General features: G+C 38.9%; 1 protein-coding gene across 1 annotated transcript in view; it reads left to right on the forward strand.

Moving 5' to 3' along the window:
• Positions 1-18,868, forward strand: part of RYR2 (ryanodine receptor 2) — a 526,329-nt gene that overhangs the window by 255,287 nt on the left and 252,174 nt on the right. The window contains exons 28-29 of the mRNA XM_029919427.1: positions 10,073-10,281; positions 12,871-13,045. Coding sequence (XP_029775287.1) covers positions 10,073-10,281; positions 12,871-13,045 — 384 coding nt within the window. The remainder of the gene's footprint in view (positions 1-10,072; positions 10,282-12,870; positions 13,046-18,868) is intronic.

Here is an 18,868-nt window from a genome sequence, read left to right on the forward strand (position 1 = left end):
GCTGCACCAGTTTACATTCCCACCAACAGTGTAGGAGGGTGCCCATTTCTCCACATCCTCGTCAGCATCTATAGTCTGTTGATTTGTTCATTTTAGCCACTTTGACCGGCATGAGGTGGTATCTCAGTGTGGTTTTGATTTGTATTTCCCTGATGATGAGTGATGCTGAGCATCATTTCACGTGCCTGTTGGTCATCTGGATGTCCTCTTTGAAGAAGTGTCTGTTCAAGTCTTCTGCCCATTTCTTCACTGGATTATTTGTTTTTCAGGTATGGAGTTTAGTGAGTTCCTTATAGATTTTGGACACTAGCCCTTTATCTGATATGCCATTTGCCACTATCTTTTCCCATTCTGTCGATTGCCTATTAGTTTTTTTGATTGTTTCGTTTGCTGTGCAGAAGCTTTTTATCTTGATGAGGTCCCAATAGTTCATTTTTGTTCTTGATTCCCTTGCCTCTGGGGATGTGTCAAGGAGGAAATTGCTAGGCTACTTCCTGCTTTCTCTCTAGGGTTTCAATGGTTTCCTGTCTCGCATTCAGTTCCTTTATCCATTTTGAGTTTATTTTTATGAATGGTGTAAGAAAGTGGTCTAATTTCATTCTTCTACACGTTGCTGTCCAGCTCTCCCAACACCACTTGTTGAAGAGGCTGGTTTTTTTCCATTGGATACTCCTTCCTGCTTTGTCAAAGATTAATTGGCCATACACTTGTGGATCCAGTTCTGGACTCTCTATTCTATTCCATTGGTTCATGTGTCTGTTTTTGTGCCAATACCATACTGTCTTGATGATGACAGCTTTGTAGTAGAGGCTGAAGTCTGGGATTGTGATGCCTCCCATTTTGGTTTTCTTCTTCAATATTACTTTGACTATTCAGGGTTTTTTTGTGGTTCCATACGAAATTTAAGATAGTTTGTTCTAGCTTTGAGAAGAATGCTGGTGCAACTTTGTTGGGGATGGCATTGAATGTGTAAATTGCTTTGGGTAATAATGGCATTTTAACAATGTTTATTCTTCTGATCCACAAGCATGGAATATTTTTCCATTTCTTTGTGTCTTCTTCAATTTCCTTTATAGGTCTTCTATAGTTTTCAGCATACAGGTCTTTTCCATCTTTAGGTTTATTCCTAGGTATTTTATGGTTTTTCGTGCAATTGTGAATGGGATCTGTTTCTTTATTTCTCTGTGATTTCCCACAGCATGAATAAGAGACAGCCTGAGATGGAGACCTCAGTGCCCATTACAGTTACTTCTACCATATTCTGTTTGTTAGAAGTGAGTCACTTAAAGAGCCCACACTCAAGCCCACACTTTTTGAAAGGAAATATGACAAAATATTTGTAGACATGTTTTAAAACCACCTACTTTACCTACTTAAAAGTAGGAAAGCAAGGGTAATCTTTAGAAGGATGCATAGGAATCAACCAAGTCCCATGTATTCCGGCCGAGAGAATGGTATGTAGAAGAGCCTAGAGCCACAAAGGAGCGCCACACATGGTGATTTCAGCTTTGCAGAGTCGAATGTAGATTTTGAGAAGTGGCAGGAAATGAAGTAGAGGAGGCAGAGATAGAAAAAAAAAAACATTTTTCTATTAAAAAAAAACTAGTGACTCTTGGGAGTATGGGTTGAATGGGAACAAAAGTGGAGGTGAGGACAGTAGTTTAGGGGCTACCCAAGTGTGTTGAGGAGTATTGACAGCCCGAGCTTAGGCAATATTGCGAATAGAGACAATAGGGCAGAATTGTTTGACATTTAGAAGTAGAATCAGCAGAAGGACAAAGAGAGTGTCAGGGATGGTTTCCGCGTTGGTAGATGCCAAGTACATCCACATTCACAGGGAACACAGGATTCAGAGCAGATAGAGGTGGGATACTGGGGATTTTGCAAGTTCGATTGTCAACACTTTCAGTTAGAAATGCATGAGAGACACTAGTCAGCTACCAGGACTCAGTTCTGGATACAAGTGTGAAGCTGAGGCTACTGCAAGAGAGGAAGAAAGGATTAAAGATTAAAGATTTCATTTTTTTTAAAGGAGACATATGGACATGTTTGTATGCTAAGGAAAGGACCAGCAGAAAGCAGAAGGTTGAAAATAAAGCAGTGGAGCTGGATCAAATATAGGGTCTGAGTGGGTGGGGGGTGAAATCAGAGGGTGGATGAAGGGACTGGCCTAATATAATGGGGAGAATACCTGCTCCCCTAAATACAGTTTGTAAAAGCTAAGGATTAAAGAGAAGGTATAAACCTGTATTCATGGAAAATCAGGATGAAACACAGGGAATTCTTGTTACGTGGTAACTACTTTTTATTGAAATATACAATGAGCTTATTTGCTAAGGGACAAGAGTAAGAAAGGGCTAGACTGTGTCAGAAGACTTGAAGAGAACAGTGATGATTTGCTGAATATAGAATTTTAGGATGGCTTTTTTCTTTTCCTTTAGCACTATGTATATGTCCTCTCGCTGCCTTCTGGCCCCCATGTTTTCTGATGCGACACTGGCCATTACTCTTATTGAAGATCCTTGTTTGTGATGTGTCGCTTTTCTCTTGGTGCTTTCAAGATTGTTTGTCTTCTGGTAATTTCATTATGATGTAGTTAGTGTAGATTTCTGCTTGGATTGTGGAGCTTCTTGGAACTGCAAATGAATGTTTCAAATTTGCAAACGAATGTTTCAAAATATTGTTTCTTAAATATTTTTTCTGCCCTTTTCCTCTCTTCTTTTGCTGAGATGCCCATTATGTGTGTATTTTCACGCTTGATTGTATCCTAAGGGTTTCTGAGGTTGTTTTTCTTCATTCCTTCCTCCCCCCGTTTTCCATACTTAATAATCTTGGTGGATCTATCCTTAAATTCTTTGATTCTGTCTTCTGCTAGCTTAAACCTACAGTTGAGCTCCTCTAGTGGATTTTTAACTAAAGTTACTGTACTTTTCAGGAATCTCTATAAGGTTATCTTTTATAATCTCTGTATCTTTATTGTTAAGGTCTTTTTGGTGAAGCCTTGTTCTCATAATTTTCTTTTGTTCTTTAGACATTGTTTCTTTTAGTTCTTTGGACATAATTTAAAATAGCTAATTTATGGGGTGCTTGGGTGGCTCAGCTGATTAAGCGTCTGATCTCAGCTCAGGTTATGGCCTCACAGCTCCTGGGTTCAAGCCCGTGTCAAGCTCTGTGCTGACAGCTCAGAGCCTGGAGCCTGCTTCAAATTCTGTGTCTCCCTCTCTTTCTGCCCCTCTCCTGCTGTTTTTCTCTCTTTCTCTCAAAAATAAACATAAAAATTTTTAAAAATAATAAAATAAAATAGGTAAAGTCTTTGTCTAATAAGTCCAATATCTGGGCTTCCTCAGGGACAATTTCCGACTCCTTTATTTCTGCTGTAGGAGACATACTTTCTTGTTGTTTTGCATGTCACCCTATTTTTGTTAAAAATCGGACATTTTAAATGACGTAACATAGCAGCTCTGGAATCTCCCCTTTCCCTCAATTTGTTATTGTGCTTGTTGTAATCGTCATTTGTTTGTTTAATGACTTATTTAACTAATCTTGTAGATTTTGTAGTGTCTGTTTCATTAGCCTCATGGTCAACTAGTGATTGGACAGAGACTTCTCTAAATGCCTGGCACTTTCAAGTCTCCCTGTCTTTGTTGAGGGAGGGGCTCTGTGTGTCTCCAGTGCACAACCAGGCAGTCCTCACCTTAGCCTTCTCTTACCGCTTCTGTGGAAACTTACGGTGTCCCAGAGGTGAGAACTTGCGGCCTTCTCTGGCCTTTCCTGAACACACACACACACACACACACACACACACACACACACACACAGCCATGGGCGTGAGTGTGGCTTTCCCAGGATTACACTGGAACTTTGTACAACCTACTAAGGACATCTCATTCCTTACCTCTTCTTTTGACATTGCCGGTCAGCTTGTTGTTTGCCTCACTGTTATTGTCACGTCAAGCAGCTGCAATGTTAAAAAATTGCCTCTGATTATTTTCAGCAAATGCCTTTGGGGAAATGATTGTTTGCATTGGGCAAACAGAGTCAGAGCAAATACAGATAGGCCTTGCAGCGGGATTTTTCTGATGAACTACTATGAAAGGAAAATAATGACAGTTACCTGTGAATTGGGCTTTGGAGGAATTCCAACTCCATTCTGTTCGCTTCCAGGTTACTGCTTTTCACTGTAGAGGCTTCCAGGTTACTGCTTTTCACTGTAATTGAGAAGCTATTGGTTTCCAGTGTGCCGTGTACCTAGCAAGAAGGGGATAGCACTAACCCAAGTTAAAATACCAGGAAGCCTGCTGTCCTTACAAACATTCATCCATTTTGATTAACACTTTCCAGATTGTTGCCAGGCTTTGGTTAATTTCCAGAGCTCTGAAAAAGTTGATTTTGACAGTTTTTTCCCCAGTGTTCTTAGCACTTTTATGGAAGAGGATTTTTGGAGATCTTTACTCTGACATTCCTGCTGATGTCACACAGCAATAAAGGTTAGCTATAGCTGTTTTGTGGGGTGGAGCAGAGAGCTAGCTGCAAACAGATGAAATGATTGCAGAGAAACCCTAATGATCCAGTTGAAATTGAAGACTATGAGCCGGTATTGGTGACAGTCTCTTATTTGCTAGCAAGATCAGCATAGCAAGTATAGATGTTGAGAAGAACAAAGATCCTGAAACCAAAGATTGGGGTGGACAGCAAAGAAGAGAACTAGGGCTCTAGAATCTAGAAAGCTGGGCAGATAGGGACACCTGGTGTCTCAGGTCATGATCTCATAGTTCATGAGTTCGAGCCCCATGTCAGGCTCTGTGCTGACCTCTCAGAGTCTGGAGCCTGCTTCGGATTCTGTGTCTCCCTTTCTCTCTGCCCCTCCACTACTCACGATCTGTCTTTCTTTCAAAAATAAATAATAAAACATTAAAAAATGTAGAAAGCTCCGCAGATAAGGAAGGGAAGCCCAGGAAGAGGTTAATGTGTTCGAAAAGTGAATGTGTTTGCGTGGGAAATGAGAAAACGAGGAGGAAAAAGTGGTTATCAGAGGATGGCATGGATTCTGCCATTAGGAATTTAGAGAGAGGAACTGACTGTTGATGGGGAAGGTTGTCTCACTGAAGTTACATGAGTGAGAAAGGACCAGCGAGGCTAGTATCGTGTACTCTGCAAGTGGAGGCTGACATCCTGTTTCCTGCTCACCAGTATGTCCCAGTATCCAATAGCATGACTACTCCATAGTAGGGATTTGACTGATCTTTGTAGAAAATACATAAGAAAGATTTATTTTCTGATGGAAGGAGCCAATAGGGGAGAATATGGCATCTGGGTTAGATGTTGAAGGGATCCATTTGTCAACAAGTAGACAGTAGGTGAGTCAGGGCATTTTTGCTAGAGGGAAAGCGTGTCTGATATAACCAAACATAGAAAGAGTTGAGGGAGTTGAGGGATGATTGGTAGTCTAGTTAGGGCAAATTATAGGCTATACATAGGGAGAAAACACTGTGGGTCACAGGTGAAGGATTAGGACACAATATGGAATATCTTGAAAGCCCAGCTAAAAAAAAATGTGGATAAATGTGTGCAGGGAGTTCCAGCTCCAGGAAGTTTTAAAGCAAAAGCTTGATGTGTGATCACAGTTTACAAGAGGGATGTAACTATGGCAACGGCAACAGTGGGAAGGAACAGATTGGAGAGGGAGAATGCTCAGAGATAGAGAGACCAGTTGGGAGGCTTAGGAAAATTTGTGATGTTCAGAACAAGGATGGGGGAAATGGAGATTAAAAGATAGATGGGAGAGATTCTATAGAATAAAGCAAAATAAAGCTGGTGATGACGGAGATAGGATTAAAGATGTACCTGGCTATATTGCCCTTGCTGGTATTTAAAAAAAAAAAGGGCATTAAACTTTTGATAAATTTGAATCTAACCCTATGCAATTCCTTTTAAATTTATTTACTTATTTTGAGAGTGAGGGAGAAGGAAAGATAGAGAGCGAGAGCGCATGAGTGGGGTAGGGGCAGAGAGAAAGAGCAACAGAAGTAATACCAAGCTGGCTCTGTGATGTCGGCACGCAGCCTGACAACGCGGCTCCATCCCAGGAACCATGAGATCGTGTCCTGATTTGGAGTCAGACGCTTAACTGACTGAGCCACACAGATGCCCCTGACCCTATGTAATTAAATCAGGGTTACAATTTATTTTCTATTCATCGGCAGAATGCTTACATAGTCCAGATTGAGTACAAACTCGGTATGTGATATTTAGTATCTTTGGAGTATTCTTCTAAATAACATTATAAAACATTTGAAAAACTAAGTTATTCTTATTGTAAGGTTTTATCAAGGTTTAAATTGTTTGATCAAAAATAATACCAAGAGGCTAAAAGAATGATTGGTTAATATCAATAATTTTTTAAAATTATTGTATAAACACACTTGCAGGATTTTAGGTACGTGTAACAATTGTTAAAGAGACTAGCCTGCCTGCCTTCATAGCATATGGTAAAGAAGAGATATTTTCAATACATAATTAGACCTTGACTGCCCTCTAGTGGTAAGTATCTTTTAAAAGTACAGTTTGGAGTATAGCATGTATGGATGCCTTAGGCTCCATTTGATCAGTTATTGGTGTGTGGCCTCTCTGTGCTAAGATCTGTGGGGTACTGGGAACACAGGATTCTATCAGACCTTATCTTTTATCTTGAGGTGGCTTGTTAAATACATAATTCCTTATTTTCTTCTTCTTTGAATATCAGTATTCTTGGTAAAATTCATTGGGAATACATCTGCTAACTGCTCTTGTTTTTAATGTCAATTACCATTATGCTCATTATAACAATATAAGAAAATCATTCATACATACTTATATGAGACACAATGACCCACCAAGCTTCTACAAATGTAGAGTGTTTAACATCAAGGAAAGCATAAGAATTTGGAGGAACGTTCTATACCTTTGAGACTGGTGCTTGCCCAACACGTATTTGTCTGGATTTCCATGTCCAGGGCTTGGAAGAGTCTATTCCTAGATTCAGTTTCGCAGGCACTTAAAGAGCACCTCCTTTGTGTCCAGATGATGGGTGCCGCAGAATATGCAAAAGAAATTTCTTGCAGATTGCCTGGATCTTCTTTTTTTAAACTCCTGTAGATCCAGATTTTCATTAAGTATTAGCATTTCATCAAGGAACAGAATGCTGAACTCTTGCTTCTTTACACCATGGTTGTGAACTGCCCTACACCAATGTGAGAAATACAGAGTAGGAGCTGTGAATCACACGGGCATTTGGAGGAAGATCCATGGAGGTTACACGTCCCTTGCATAATGGTGTCTGTGAATAGCGTGTGTGTTTCTAGTTCAGGTTGAGGCTCTTTGAGGAGGTGTATGAAAGATGCGGCAGCTAAGGTCAGGGGGAGAAATTCAGTATCGTTATCATTATTGCCATGTATTTTCCATATACTGTCCCCTATTTTCATTACCAGTATTAGTGGAGAGGATTCATGGTAAGTCTTATTACCAAGAGAAATTTGTAGTGGGCTTTTGAGGAAATTATCTGTTATATTTTTTATACAAATTTCCCTTCCAACCTGTTTGATTTAAGCTGATAGTAAAATTCGTTTGCATTCCTTGATTATACAGTGCACATATGAGTGTGGCCCAATGTCCTGGAAACATAAAAAGGGAAAAGAACCTGTGAGTTGTTTCGTAGCTTAGTTTTCTAAAGAATGGAATATTTTGTGCTTAGAAAATTGGGAGTTTATCTGTGCATACTAGACCATACCGTAGGTTTCTATTTGCAAATATTAACATAATTAAAAATGAGAATAAGTACAGGAGGGCTTTTTTCTTTTATGAAAAGTAATTTCCAAATGTTTGTAGGGCTCATGGCTCATGTTCTGTGTGTCTTAGATTAGCTCAGGGAAGGTTGTAACCATGGTTTAAGGAAGTCATGGATCCGGGTGCTGTTCCTTCAGGAAATACTAAGTCTGAAAATTTGACTTTTGTCTTTTTAGTACTGCGATATTTAGAACTATTCTCTTTTCTTCTTCTTCTTCTCCTTTTTTTTTTTTTTTTAAAGTAGGCTCCACACCCAATGTGGGGATTAAACTCATAACCCGGAAATCAAGAGCTGCATGTTTTACCGAATGAGCCAGACAGGTTCTTCATACTGCCTCCAACTATCATAAAAGCTGATGATTTTTTTCCCCTTAGAAATCAGCTTACTGTCCTATCTTTCAAAAACCATTGTTACTAAGTAACAGACCTGAGAATTTTTTATCCTTCACCATAGAGATGTCTCTCTCTCATTCAGGCTCCTGTCTACCCCCAACTTGAATTCATTAGAAGCAAACATTTTCATCTTTAGAGGATTTTGTTTGTGGAGTGTCCTCCATATGTTATTATAAATGTCTTATTTTTAAGCTCTATTAATGCATTTATTTTTCAGTAAGATGTTCGAATGTAGCACATAGTGTGTGTGCATGTGTGTGTCTGCATGTGTGGGCGTGCATAAGTGAGCATTCGTATTAAGGTGACATTTTGAACTTGAGGCTCTCTCTGCTGGAGACATGACTGTTGCTTGGAGCCAACAAGGTTCTTAGGTGTGTATGTGGGGAAAAGATGAAACTTGCTCATTCAGAAACATAACCCAGCTTTTGAAAGATTTGTCAATAGATAAGTTCACTTGTATGTTCCGCAATCAGTGGAAACATCTTAGTCCATTGTCCCTTCATGCCAGTCTCATCTTCAGTAGGTGATCTAGTGGTATGTTTCTTGGTGCCCTATAAAGCTTACTTGGATTACGTTTATGGTTGTTGTTTGTTCTTATCAAATCCGTGGTTAAGCTGATATTAAATTTCTGTTATTTATGATGTCTTTCCAAACTCTTAAGAGGGGAATAGATGAGGGTGCCAGGGTGGCTCAGTCCATTAAGCAGCTGACCTCATCAGATCATGATCTTGTGGTATGTGGGTTCAAGCCATGTGCCAGGCTCTGTGCTGACAGCTCAGAGCCTGGAGCCTGCTTTGGATTCTGTGTCTCCCCACCCCCTCTCTCTGCCCCTCCCTTGTTCGCTCGCTCTCTCTCCAAAATAAATAAAGAAAAAAGGAGACAGATGAGAACAGATATTAACCAGTACCTACTGGCTCTGTGCCAGCTACTGGAGGCAGAGTGGAAAGAACAGAGGATGTAGCATTAGGCCGCTCCAGAATTCTGCCATTTGTCACTTGTGTGACTTTGGTCAACGTCACTTAAACATCCTCTTCCATCTAACCCAGATCTCAGCTGAGCTGATGGTTTATCCTTTGACATATCAGCTCAGGGGACCCTTGTCTCCATGCCCTATGATTTCCTAGGGGCTTCTGTTCTCATGGCTGTGTTGGCTCCAGGCTCCCCACGATCTGAGGTTGTGACATCCTGGCATATTCAAACTGTGTGCACCTTGTTTTTACATATGTGTGTGTGTATATAACATATATAACATATATGTGTATATAACAGATACGTATGTATATATGTATGTATATTTGCACCACATTGATCCTGATGTTGGACTTGACCTTTTTGTTTTCCCCTCAAAACTTAAACACAACATATGTATAGAACATTATGATGAGGATGTGAGATATTGGAAGAGTTTTGCCCTTAGCCATCCTGTCTGGAAAATTTGTCTGTGGTTATGCTTTTCTATTTATCTCTTTACCTCCTGGCTTTCTCTGACTTCCTTACTTCCTGGCAGCTCCCTCTTTCTTCTCACTCATTCACAAACATCTACTCATTTCTTGTGCAGAGCACTTCATATTTCTTTTATTGGCTTCTTTCCACCCATGTCATCAAGTTCATCTCAGATTCTGCTGCCAAACCACCAAGGGGCTAGTAGGTGTTTTTCCTGCAGAAAAGTAGTTCCCTTCTGAACAGAGGCTAAGGGAGGAAGCATCACACACCTTGCATTGTAACTGAGGTTTGACAATCCATCTCTCCGTTGGAAGCCCCTATTAAACTGTAAGTTTAATTACTGATGTTATGTGATGTTCTCTCTCCTCTTGCAATGTCCCATCCAGTGGTCACCAGAATCTCTTTACATTCACAGCTTCCAGAGCTGAAGTGTGTAGCGGCACCGGGGAGAGGTTCCGAATCTTCCGCGCTGAGAAAACCTATGCAGTCAAGGCAGGAAGGTGGTATTTTGAATTCGAGGCTGTCACTGCTGGCGACATGAGAGTTGGATGGAGCAGGCCAGGTTGTCAACCGGATCAAGAGCTGGGCTCGGATGAACGTGCCTTTGCTTTCGATGGCTTCAAGGTAAGCACACTGCTGAGCACCAGATCCCGAAGTTTGTGGGCTCCGGATTCTGTAGGCTGCTGTGTCCCAGGCATCTACATACTGTGTGTGGGGTGTGTGTATGTGTGTGTGTGTGTGTGTGAGTGAGAGAGACAGAGAGAGAGAGAGAGAGAGAGAGAGAGAGAGAGAGAGAGAGGAAAGAGAGCTCGCTATATCTTCCCTGTTGTTCTTTTGGGTAGTGCAGTAAAATCAGGACTTTTGGGAGCACAGACTCAGGAGAAATAGTTCCCAGGAAAATTTTCTCCTTGTGATCTCAAAACATTTCCCCCCTCCCCATAGTGAAATTCAAGAAGTAAAAAACATCACTACCAAAAGAAAATGAATCATCCTTGTCTATCAGAAGTGTTAAAGTACATATGCTAATTAAAAATAAATATACTTTGGAGGGCCTGGGGGGCTCAGTGGGACAGGCATCTGGCTCTAGGTTTCAGCTCAGGTCATGATCTCACTGCACGTGAGCTTCAACCTGGTGTCAGGCTCCGTGCCTGCTTAAGATTCTCTCTCTCCCTCTCTCTGCCCCTCTCCTGCATGCACTCACTCTCGCTCTCTCTCAAAAATAAATAAACATTAAGTAAACTATTAAAAAACGCATACACTTTGACATAGCAATTCTGTAGAAGAAATTTATTCTCTAGCAGGTGAACACATTTAATAGCCATGATAATGCTGAAGACAGTGTTGTTTATATCACAAAAAGTTTTCATTTTCAGCATTATTATAATCTTTCTTAGGGCAGATGGAAGCTAGTCAGTGCTTTTTAATTATTTATTTATACACTATATAAACATTTAAAAATTATTTTATGTGCATAAATTATTTAAACATAAAAAATTATATATATATATGAACTAGCCACAGTAGAATGATAGTTATATTTGATTGATAAAATTATAGATATTTTAGTCTTTTGTTTCTATTCTGTGATTTTCTTCCATGAATTTGCATTCCTTTCATATGAGGAAGAAAATTATTTTTAATTAAAAAGGAATATTCGAGGGGCACCTGGGTGGCTCAGTCGGTTAAGCCTCCAACTTTGGCTCAGGTCAGATCTCATGTTCGTGGGTTCGAGCCCCACGATGGGCTCTGTGCTGTCAGGTAGCTCAGAGCCTGGGGCCTGCGTTGGGTTCTGTGTCTCCTCTCTCTGCCCCTCCTCCACTCATGCTCTGTTTCTGTCTGTATCAAAAATAAATAAAACATTAAAAACTTTTTTTAAAAAAGGAATATTCAAGTAAGCAATCATGAGGGATTTGACATTTCAGTACTGAGATAGGAATGAATGGGACAGAATTTCTAGGCTAGAAATTAGTAATGTGTCTTCTAGGACAACTGACCCACTTTGTTATTGGAACACCATACTTCCTGAACCTGTTTTTTATTTCAGATGGAAAAATCTAACATTTATTGAAACCTAATATTTTGAAATAAATTTTTATTTATTAAAAATGTTTTTTATGTTTATTTATTTTTTGAGAGACAGAGAGAGACAAAATGTGAACAGGGAAGGGGCAGAGAGAGAGAGGGAGACACAGAATCCAAAGCAAGCTCCAGGCTCCAGCACAGAGCCCGATGCAGGGTTCAAACCCATGGACCGTGAGATCACGACCTGAGCCCAAGTCAGACGCTCAACTGACTGAGCTACCCAGGCACCCCTGAAATAAATTTTTAAAAAGTAGAGTGCATTATACTTGAAAATAATCATATCTTTGCTTTACATTGGTGACTATATCCCCTGTCATACCAGTTCACAATGAAGGTGATGATTAAGGGGGAAATGATAAGATTTATCTGACAAAGTAATTGATATAACTGTTTTTGAACCTATAAATCAGTGGAATGTACTTACTGATTCAAAAGTCACATTTACCAAAACTATGTTTGAATTGTATTTATAATGTGAAATTTTACCTATATATACAAAACATTGTTGGCATGTTGATTTAATTTTTGGTATATGATTTCAGTAAACATCCTGAGAATAATTTTAAGTTTGATTTGGAGCTTTTTAGGTTTTAGTGTATCCTGAAATACTTCATGATTTCTGTTTTGTTAAAGTATCCATGCCATTGATTCCAAGGAATATAATTTATTTTGAAGTAGATGAAAACTAGAATGTCATTTTCAGTGATAGATTCTCAGCTTCATTCCCTACTCATAATTCTTTGTATTTTGGGAGAATAGAGAAAACCCAAATCCTGGGAAGCATTCATTTTAGTGAGAAAAAATAATTCTAAAGATATAGAGGTTTGTTTGTTTGTTTTAAATAGAAAGTATGTTGAGTTCAATTTTTAAAGTCCTTGTTCCTCAAAGTAATGATGTAGCATTTGGATTTTTTTTTCCCTCAAGATTCCTTAGCACACAGTGTTAATCATCGGGACTTAGAATTCATGGGCATATAACTTAGGGTGTTGTGGCCCGCTGGTGCACCCGGTGGAACGGAGCCCGTCCTCCTGATGTGTTACTAGAAAGACCTACTATGAGTCACACCAGTAGTGGTGGGAGGGTCCTGTTGTCCTGGCTTCTTCCCTGATGAGTGACCCTTCCGTCCCTTAGGCCCAGCGGTGGCATCAGGGGAACGAACACTATGGGCGCTCTTGGCAAGCGGGCGATGTCGTGGGATGCATGGTGGACATGACCGAACACACCATGATGTTCACGCTGAATGGCGAAATCCTTCTTGATGACTCGGGCTCAGAACTGGCGTTCAAGGACTTCGATGTTGGTGATGGTGAGTGTTGTGCAGGTTGCGTGGCTTTCAGGTTTGCAGCACAGCGAAGCCGCCGGTTCTAACACTTCGTAACCAGCCGTTTCATCGGCGAGCAAGCGGGTGAGTTGCAGCTGTAAATTGCCAGGGCACCATATGGCTTATTTGATCAGACACCCTTGAGATTACTTGAGCAGAAACACTACCTCTCCTACTTAGCTAGGATTTCAATAAGGCAGAAATGGCTCTTATGCATGTGAATCGGAAAATAAATGGCAGGCAAAAGGATAGTTTTCCATAAATGTTACATTTTCATTTAGAACTTCCCTGTCTAATCAGCTGCTTATAGCTTCTTTCTGTTCATTCATTTCATGAAGTGTAATGAGAACCAAGCACGTGTCAGGCCCTCCTCTGGATGCTGAGATGACAAAGATTAATAAAATGCTGTCCTATTTTTATGTAGATTAGTATACGGGGGAAGTCAATACTGGAATAATTTCTGTTCAGCGGAGAAGCTCTAAATTGAAGAAAGGCAGAATGTCCTATGGAAGCACAGTGCAGGGCTTTGAGATGACCTTGAGCAAGGTTGTGAAGGAAAAGTGAAAGCCCTTTGGAAGTAAATGAAAAATGAAGGTGGCCACTGGCCACATGAGGTTATTTGAATTCATGCTAATTTAAATGAAGTAAAGGTACAATTGAGTTTCCCAGGAGGTATTTGCTTCAAGTACTCAGTGCTCCCCTGTGGCTAGTGGTGCCTCTCCTGAACAGCTCACACTTAGAGCCCTTACATCATCATCACAGAAAGTTCTTTTGCATAATGTTGGTCTAGAGTATGTATGCAAGACAGTACTTAAGAAAATACTATATACATATCTCATTTTAAAATGAGCTAACACATTTTTTTTCCAAAATGGCTTTTGGATATATCCTTTTGAGTATATATAGTCTTGTATTTTAAGATGTATACCTCAGGCAGTATTTTTAGTATTTTATAGACCAGTTACTGATCCTCAAAAGTTAGCCAGCCAGTACATTCTTTGTGTTATGCTCTACATTCATTCAACAAGTTTCTACTTAAAAATTTTTTTAATGTTTATTTATTTTTGAAAGAGAGAGAGAAACACACAGAGTGTGACTGGGGGAAGGGCAGAGAAAGAGGGAAACCCAGAATCCAAAGCAGGCTCCAGGCTCCGAGCTGTCAGCACAGAGCCCAGTGCAGGACTGGAACTCATGACCTGTGAGATCATGATCTGAGACAAAGTCAGATGCTTAACTGACTGAGCCACCCAGGTTTCCCTTAAAAGTTTTTTATTGTTTATTCATTTTAGAGAGGGGGGGTGGGAGGGAAGTGGGAGAGAGGCAGAGAGAGAGAGAGAGGGAGATATAGAATCCGAAGCAGGCTCTAGTCTCCAAGTTGTCAGCACAGAGCCCAACATAGGGCTTGAACTCACAAGCTGTGAGATTATGACCTGAGCTGAAGTCGGACGCTTAACTGACTGTTCCACCCAGGCACCCCATCATTCAACAAACTTTTGAGCAGGCATGACCATCATTTCTCAAACACAGATTTGTAAAAGTAATAGGAATTTTATACTTTTATAACTTAATTTATGTTCTGCACACCTGTATCTCTGGATAGCGAAACTGGTACTCTGTTCCAACCCATCAACCATCTCCTTTTTTCTGGAATTGTCTCTTTGACTATTAATGTATGAGAAGGGAAGGTGGGATAGGGACTTTTTTTGTGTTATGTGTCTCTACTGGCCAGTATGATGGGTATGACCTGAGATTTTATTTTTTAATTGGTTGTTATTTAATAATTATTGCACACTGTGCCTTCCTTCATTGGAAGGAAATGCCTGTTTGAATTCTTTTGTTAAATTTATACCACATAAATCTATGTGTGATGTTAAAATTATAAACCATGTTGAATGCTTATCCATACAGTTTAAGCACGTAACAAACGTTAATGCCAAAAGACTGTTGCAAAGTCACTATCATGGTGATGAGATAGACTCTGAGTGAGTCTGGCTGATACAGTCATATAAATAACATTTTTGGCTTTACACCCCACAGCATTTTTAAAATTTAAAAAATGACTTGAACCCTATACCAGTACCTCTACTGTAGAGGTAATACAATATTCTGATAGATTATCTGAAAATTTCATGGTACACATTGTTGGGCTTTTAGTGGAGGTGTTGGGGTGGTATCTTTTGGTCTCTAAGGCATGTTGTAAGTTTCATCCAGCCATGATTATTAGCAATTAACAATTAACAATTACCAAGTGTTCATAATTCTAAGTTTTCTTCCATAAAATGGAATTTATCCATGTCTATGACTTTAAAATGCTTTTTGGATTGGAATTTTTCATTTCCTTCTCAATTAACTTTATATAGTTTACAAAAAATAAGAAATTCGACCTCTTGCTCTGGTGTACCTGTAATGGGGGGCCCTGAGATGGGCTTCTTAATTGACCCATCACCACCAAGAGATAGCTCTTGAAACAACAAGGGCTCAAAAGGGCAAGTTTGAAAAACCATTTGTTTAGCTCAACAGATTTTCTAGCACAGGAATATGTTATTGTTGCTGAGGCACTATGGAGGCCATCCGTGGACCCCATCTACTCAGAGGGACAGAGGAGGGGAACTCTAGCTTGTGCAGGGCATTGCCAAGAATTCCTCTTCATTGGGAGTCATTAGATGTATATGTAGTTCTCCCATTCTGCATGCACTTAACTAATCAGGAGTCATTTTTAAAACAAACCATGTTGTGTGTAGTGTGAATGTTGACATTCACACTTCTACACACAGAATTCTGGTAGCCAGATGCCTGCCCTTTGCAAGAACTTGAAAGGAATTCCAACCCATACAGTCCATTTTCATAAAGTCAGAATCATTATCCCATACCAAATTTGGGACTCAAGCTTTTATTTTTAATTAACCATTTGTATGTGGAAGTATATACTTCCTCTTGATATACTTCCTCAAGAGCCTAGTGGAGGTGACTCTTACTGTGTTAAGTGGGGGACAAGAACAGGGCTAGTAGAGATTTGAAATATATGTATTTATATTATTTATATAATATGAATATATTTTATATCATATAATTATATTTTATGAATATGTATTTATATGTTATAAGTATATATTTGTAATTTGTTACTTGCATTTATTAATATATAGGTTTTCATTTATCTTACCACATAATTCTTTTGATTGCCTTAATAACCACTACATATGTGTCTAAGCTCACTGTCTCTGTACCAATGAGGAGGAATTAGGATAATGGTAAAACATGCCAAATCAAGCATGACACCAATACAAAGGCAGGTAGTTGTAAGAAGAATTTAAATCTAGAACACTTAGAAAATCTTTTAGTACTTTAGTAGCTGTGGCACATCCCTGTGCTAATAAGTCTCTATCATAAATGGTTTTCAAACTTGTGATATGACGTGAAATGAAATTGGAAATGATGAGAATGAGAATAAAAGGAACAACATATCTATCATTATTTGCGGATAATGTAATTATTTATAGAGAGAACTGCAAAGACTCTATAGATATTAATAGGAAGTATTTAGCAAGGTAGTATTTCTATGCTAGATGCAAATACAAAACTGAATTAAAAAGAAGATACCATTTACAGTAACATCAAATATTTTGAGTAATGAATTTTCACTCTAACAGAAAGTGTATAATACCTTTACAGAGAAAATCATTAAACTTTATTGAGAGATTAGCTTTATAAAGATTTATCATATTTAGTCAGCTGATCTTTGACAAGGACACCAAGACTACATAATGGGAAAAGGCTAGCATCTTCAATATCAGGTGCTGGGAAAACTGGGTATTCACATGTAAAGAAATAAAATTGGGTCCTTTATCCAATTTTTAACCGTACATAAAATGTTTCTGTGACTATACACAAAAAGATATTGGACCACACACAAAAATCAACCCAAAATGGATGAAAGACTTAACTCTAGGACCTGTAAAATTCCACAAAGCAACATATGGGAATAGCTATTTGGCAGTGGTCTTGGCAATGATTTTTTGGATATGACCCCAAAGGCAGTCAAAAAAAAAAAAAAAAGGAAAAATGGACAAATGAAATTACATCAAATTGAAAACCTTTTTCACAAGAAAGGATGCCATCAACACAATCATAAGGCAACTTACACAATAGGAAAAACATTTTCAAGCTGTATATCTGATAAAGGGTAATTTTAAAAATTTATAAGGAGCACCTGCAACTCATTGGCAAAAACAACAACAACAAATGACCAATTTCACAAATGGACAAAGGAACCTAATAGATATTTCTCCAAGAAGACATACAGTGACTCACAGTTATATGAAATGGTGCTCAACATCAGTAATCACCAGGGAAATGCCAGTCAAAACCACAGTGAGATATCACTTCATACCTATGATAAAAAAAAAAACAAAACTAAAGATAGCAAATATAGGTGAGAGTGTGGAGAAAAGGAAGCCCTGATGCACTGTTGGTGAGAATGTCAGCTGGTTCCATCACTATAGAAAACCACATAGAGGGCTCTTCAAAAAATTAAAAATAGAACTACGGTGTAATCTGATAATCCCCCTTCTGGGTATTTATCCAAAGGAATTGAAATTAAGGTCTCAAAGAGCTCTCTGCACTCCCACGTTCATTGAAAGATTATTCATAATAGCCAAGGTAAGGAAACAACCTAAATGTCTGTTGACAGATGAATTAGGAAAACATGAAATGTACATACAACAGAGTATTATTCAGCCTTAAAAAAAGATGTAAATTCTGCCATTTGTGACAACATGGATAGCTGGAGGACATTATGCTAAGTGAAAGAAGCCAGATACAGAAGGACAAATCCTAAGTACTGCATGATACCATTTACATGATGAATCTAAAATACTCAGATTCATAGAAGCAGAGAATAGAATGGTGGCTTCCAGGGGCTAGGGAAAGGGAGAAATAGGGAAGTATTAGTCAAAGGATAGAGACTTCCATTTGTACAAAATGCGGAAGTCCTGGAGAGATTCTGCCTTTACTTAACTATAAGGCTTGAATTACATGCCTAAAATTTTGCAAAGAAGGTAGATCTTATGTTAAATGTTCTTATCTCACACCACACACACATGCATGCATGTGTTCATGTGTGCATGCACATACATTAATGATGATGATGATAAAAATAAGAGAGCAAGAAGAAGCTTTGGAGATGATTGATATGTCTATGCCATAGATTGGGATGATTTTACAAATGTCTAATTATCTCTAAACTCATCAAGTTCTGTACGTAAGTATGTACAGCCTTTGATATGTCAATCACACCTCAATAAAAGAGTTTTAAAAATAGATTTATTTCTAAATAAATGAGAGCTATATTATGTTCATGGAGGAGACAACAGCATTAAGATATTAATTCTTCCAAGACACCAAGAAATGGAAAAATATTCCCTGTTCATGGATCGGAAGAATAAACATTGTGAAAATGTCATTACTACCCAAAGCAATCTACACATTCAATGCAATCTCCATCAAAATTGCACCAACATTCTTCTCAAAGCTAGAACAAACTATCCTCAAATTCGTATGGAACCACAAAAGACCCCGATTAGCCAAAGCTATATTGAAGAAGAAAACCAAAACGGGAGGCATCACAATCCCAGACTTTAGCCTCTACTACAAAGCTGTCATCATCAAGACAGTATGGTATTGGCACAAAAACAGACACATAGACCAATGGAATAGAATAGAGAACCCAGAACTGGGCCCACAAATGTATGGCCAATTAATTTTTGACAAAGCAGGAAAGAGTATCCAATGGAAAAAAGACTGCCTCTT

This window comes from Suricata suricatta, chromosome 2 (assembly GCF_006229205.1).
Source record: "Suricata suricatta isolate VVHF042 chromosome 2, meerkat_22Aug2017_6uvM2_HiC, whole genome shotgun sequence".
NCBI classification, from domain to species: Eukaryota; Metazoa; Chordata; class Mammalia; order Carnivora; family Herpestidae; genus Suricata; species Suricata suricatta.